This window comes from Lolium perenne, chromosome 2 (genome assembly GCF_019359855.2).
Source record: "Lolium perenne isolate Kyuss_39 chromosome 2, Kyuss_2.0, whole genome shotgun sequence".
Taxonomy (NCBI): domain Eukaryota; kingdom Viridiplantae; phylum Streptophyta; class Magnoliopsida; order Poales; family Poaceae; genus Lolium; species Lolium perenne.
This window is the reverse complement of record NC_067245.2, coordinates 70,035,852-70,038,381: the sequence shown is the minus strand read 5'-3', so window position 1 is coordinate 70,038,381 and position 2,530 is coordinate 70,035,852. Positions and strand designations below refer to the sequence as shown.

Below are 2,530 nucleotides of genomic sequence, written 5' to 3'. Positions count from 1 at the left end.
CTGTCAAATGCCATGATCCGGCCCCTACTCCAACAAAGCAAGAGAGAGAGGGAGAGGGAGCATTGGGAGCGGGTTACAAAATTAGTTAGCTTTTGGTAGTCGCGTGATAACGACGATCGAAACCGGATAACGTCATGGATAACCACTACTTCGGTTATGCTATAAGTAAGTTGATGCCGGACTGTGCTGAAAAAAATGAACTACTAGTTCATCACATACATGTTTGACACCTTAATTAAAATGTCTCATTGTACTGTAACAAAAATTAACTTTTGGTCGTCACATGATAAAGACGATCAAACCACATAAAGTCACAGACAATCGGTATAGCTTTTCTGTAAGTGAGTTGGTCCATGGCAATCCTCTGTGTTACAGCCAAACTGAAGTTACTGAAACTGGTAACCAGGCACTGGAATTTGACCTAAGAGTAGTATCAGTAACTTCCTATAGCTCAAATTGCAGAGTAACTAATTTCCCAATATACTTGGTGCGGTGTACGTCAGCAATGGCCGGTGAATCATGGTCATGGTTTATGGCGAACCAGCGAGAGAGTGAGTGAAATGCCAAGTACGTCGTCGTAGTACTCCTGCTGGCAGTATCATACGTTGCCCCTCTCACATCCACATACCCAGCCGGTCCTGCTCAGAAAGAACCTATAGCTGGCCGGCCGGACTGGCCACCACACCGGCGCCCCACCGGCGCTTGCCGCTGCTATATATTACTCCTAGGTCTCTCCCTCGAGACACGCACCCCTTCCCCTCGCCTTACTTAACATCAACTAGTGCCTTGCGGTGGTGGTCCTCCCTCCTCCTCTCCATCCAGTTGCTCATCACGCCGTCTCCCTCCCCTCTTACCTCACATCCCTTCTCTCCCCTCCTCACGAGCTCTCCAAAACAAAGGAGCGCGCGCCACCAAGCATGGACAAGCAGCAGCACCAGCAGCTCTTTGATTCCTCCTACGTGGACACGTCCTTCTTCGTTGCCAGTGGTAAGTACACGACGAACTGAGCTCCACGGACCCGCTTGTTTCTACGCATGCAATGACACAGCTGTAAAAGTCTCACTTTCATCTGTGATGTGCAGGCACGGCGCAGGGGGAGAGCCGGCCGAGGGCGCGGCGCAGGCGGCGGAGGGCGGCAAGGTGCGGCGACGTCGACGGCGGCGATCTGGACGGAGGAGGTGACCCCAAGAAGCGCCGGCTCAGCGACGAGCAGGTGGAGATGCTCGAGCTCAGCTTCCGGGAGGAGCGCAAGCTGGAGACCGGCCGGAAGGTGCACCTGGCCGCCGAGCTCGGCCTCGACCCCAAGCAGGTGGCCGTCTGGTTCCAGAACCGCCGTGCGCGTCACAAGAGCAAGCTGCTCGAGGAGGAGTTTGCCAAGCTCAAGCACGCCCACGACGCCGCCATCCTCAACAAATGCCACCTCGAGAACGAGGTACATAATTTCCCCCATGCTTTGCCTTGCCGCCGCATCAATTCATCCTCTGTTCTAGGCTTCTAGCACATGTAAGCGTGTCAAGTCAGTAACTACATGATCCATTAATTCCTTTCATCCTTCGTGGCAGGTGCTGAGGCTGAAGGAGAGGCTTGGGGCCACAGAGGAGGAGGTGAGGCGTCTCAGATCCGCGGCTGGGAGCCACGCGCCATCCGGTGACGGCGGAGACGCCGCTGGCGCCGTTGTCGCGTGCGGCGGCAGCCCGAGCTCGTCCTTCTCGGCGGGCTCCTGCCACCAGCAGCACCCAGGTTTCAGCGGGCAGGACGTGATGGGGCCGGACGATGACCTGATGATGTGCGTCCCGGAGTACGGTGGATACGCCGATAGCAGCGTGGTCGAGTGGTTTAGCCTGTACGGACTCATGTGAGATTAAGATGGGCATCAGCTGAAAGCAGATTATTCTAGCTACTAGTTAGTCATCATAGTGTTAATTAATTAAGTTGGGATCAATGGTCTGAAGGTGTGCGTGTTCAATTATGTACATAAGGTTTATTAATTAATGGCAAAAGCTTGCCAGCTAGCAAGTGCTACAAGATATGCATGAGTTTTATCAGTATTTTGCTTCATTGGCAAATATGTCATCTTGGGGAAGTACTTGTGTATGCAAGCTACCAATCATCTTAAAAACGAGTGGTACATTTCCAAATGAAGCTCCAATTCATGACGATAATGACAAGGAGACAATCGGATATACAATTTCGATCGGTTGGACATTGAATTTAAATGACCAGATTATGGTTTGGTTTGGTGTTGGGTTTAGATGAAAGGAATGTTCCACATACAAACTACTTTTTTAAAAAAAAAATCTTGCATTGGCCCTTGTAGTGCAAATTTGTAAACAAATGCTTATCAGACAATATACAAAAAATGCACATTAATTAAATAGACTTTACAAATCAATTCCCATATATGGATAATACATCAGACAATATACAGATTGAAAATGAGTGGTTTTGAGTTGAGAATGCATCGAAGACACATGGTACCAAAATAGAACCATCATCAACATGTATATTTGCTGACTTGAAATATCCATGC

General features: G+C 49.8%; 1 protein-coding gene across 1 annotated transcript; it reads left to right on the top strand.

Annotated features, from left to right (window-relative positions):
* Window positions 1-642: 642 nt before the first annotated feature.
* On the top strand, window positions 643-2,045 carry LOC127332888 (homeobox-leucine zipper protein HOX14). Its single transcript, XM_051359218.2, has 3 exons — window positions 643-987; window positions 1,083-1,432; window positions 1,563-2,045. Exons 1-3 carry the CDS (start codon window positions 918-920, stop codon window positions 1,857-1,859), a joined length of 717 nt encoding a protein of 238 aa, XP_051215178.1. The 5' UTR covers window positions 643-917; the 3' UTR covers window positions 1,860-2,045.
* The last annotated feature ends 485 nt before the right edge of the window (window positions 2,046-2,530 follow it).

Bases quoted from the DNA above. Each gene is read 5' to 3' on its own strand.
- LOC127332888 (XM_051359218.2), top strand. From the start codon at position 918: ATGGACAAGCAGCAGCACCAGCAGCTCTTTGATTCCTCCTACGTGGAC. The intron at 988-1,082 runs GTAAGTACACGA...TGTGATGTGCAG, and splicing joins GTCCTTCTTCGTTGCCAGTG to GCACGGCGCAGGGGGAGAGC. The intron at 1,433-1,562 runs GTACATAATTTC...CCTTCGTGGCAG, and splicing joins AATGCCACCTCGAGAACGAG to GTGCTGAGGCTGAAGGAGAG.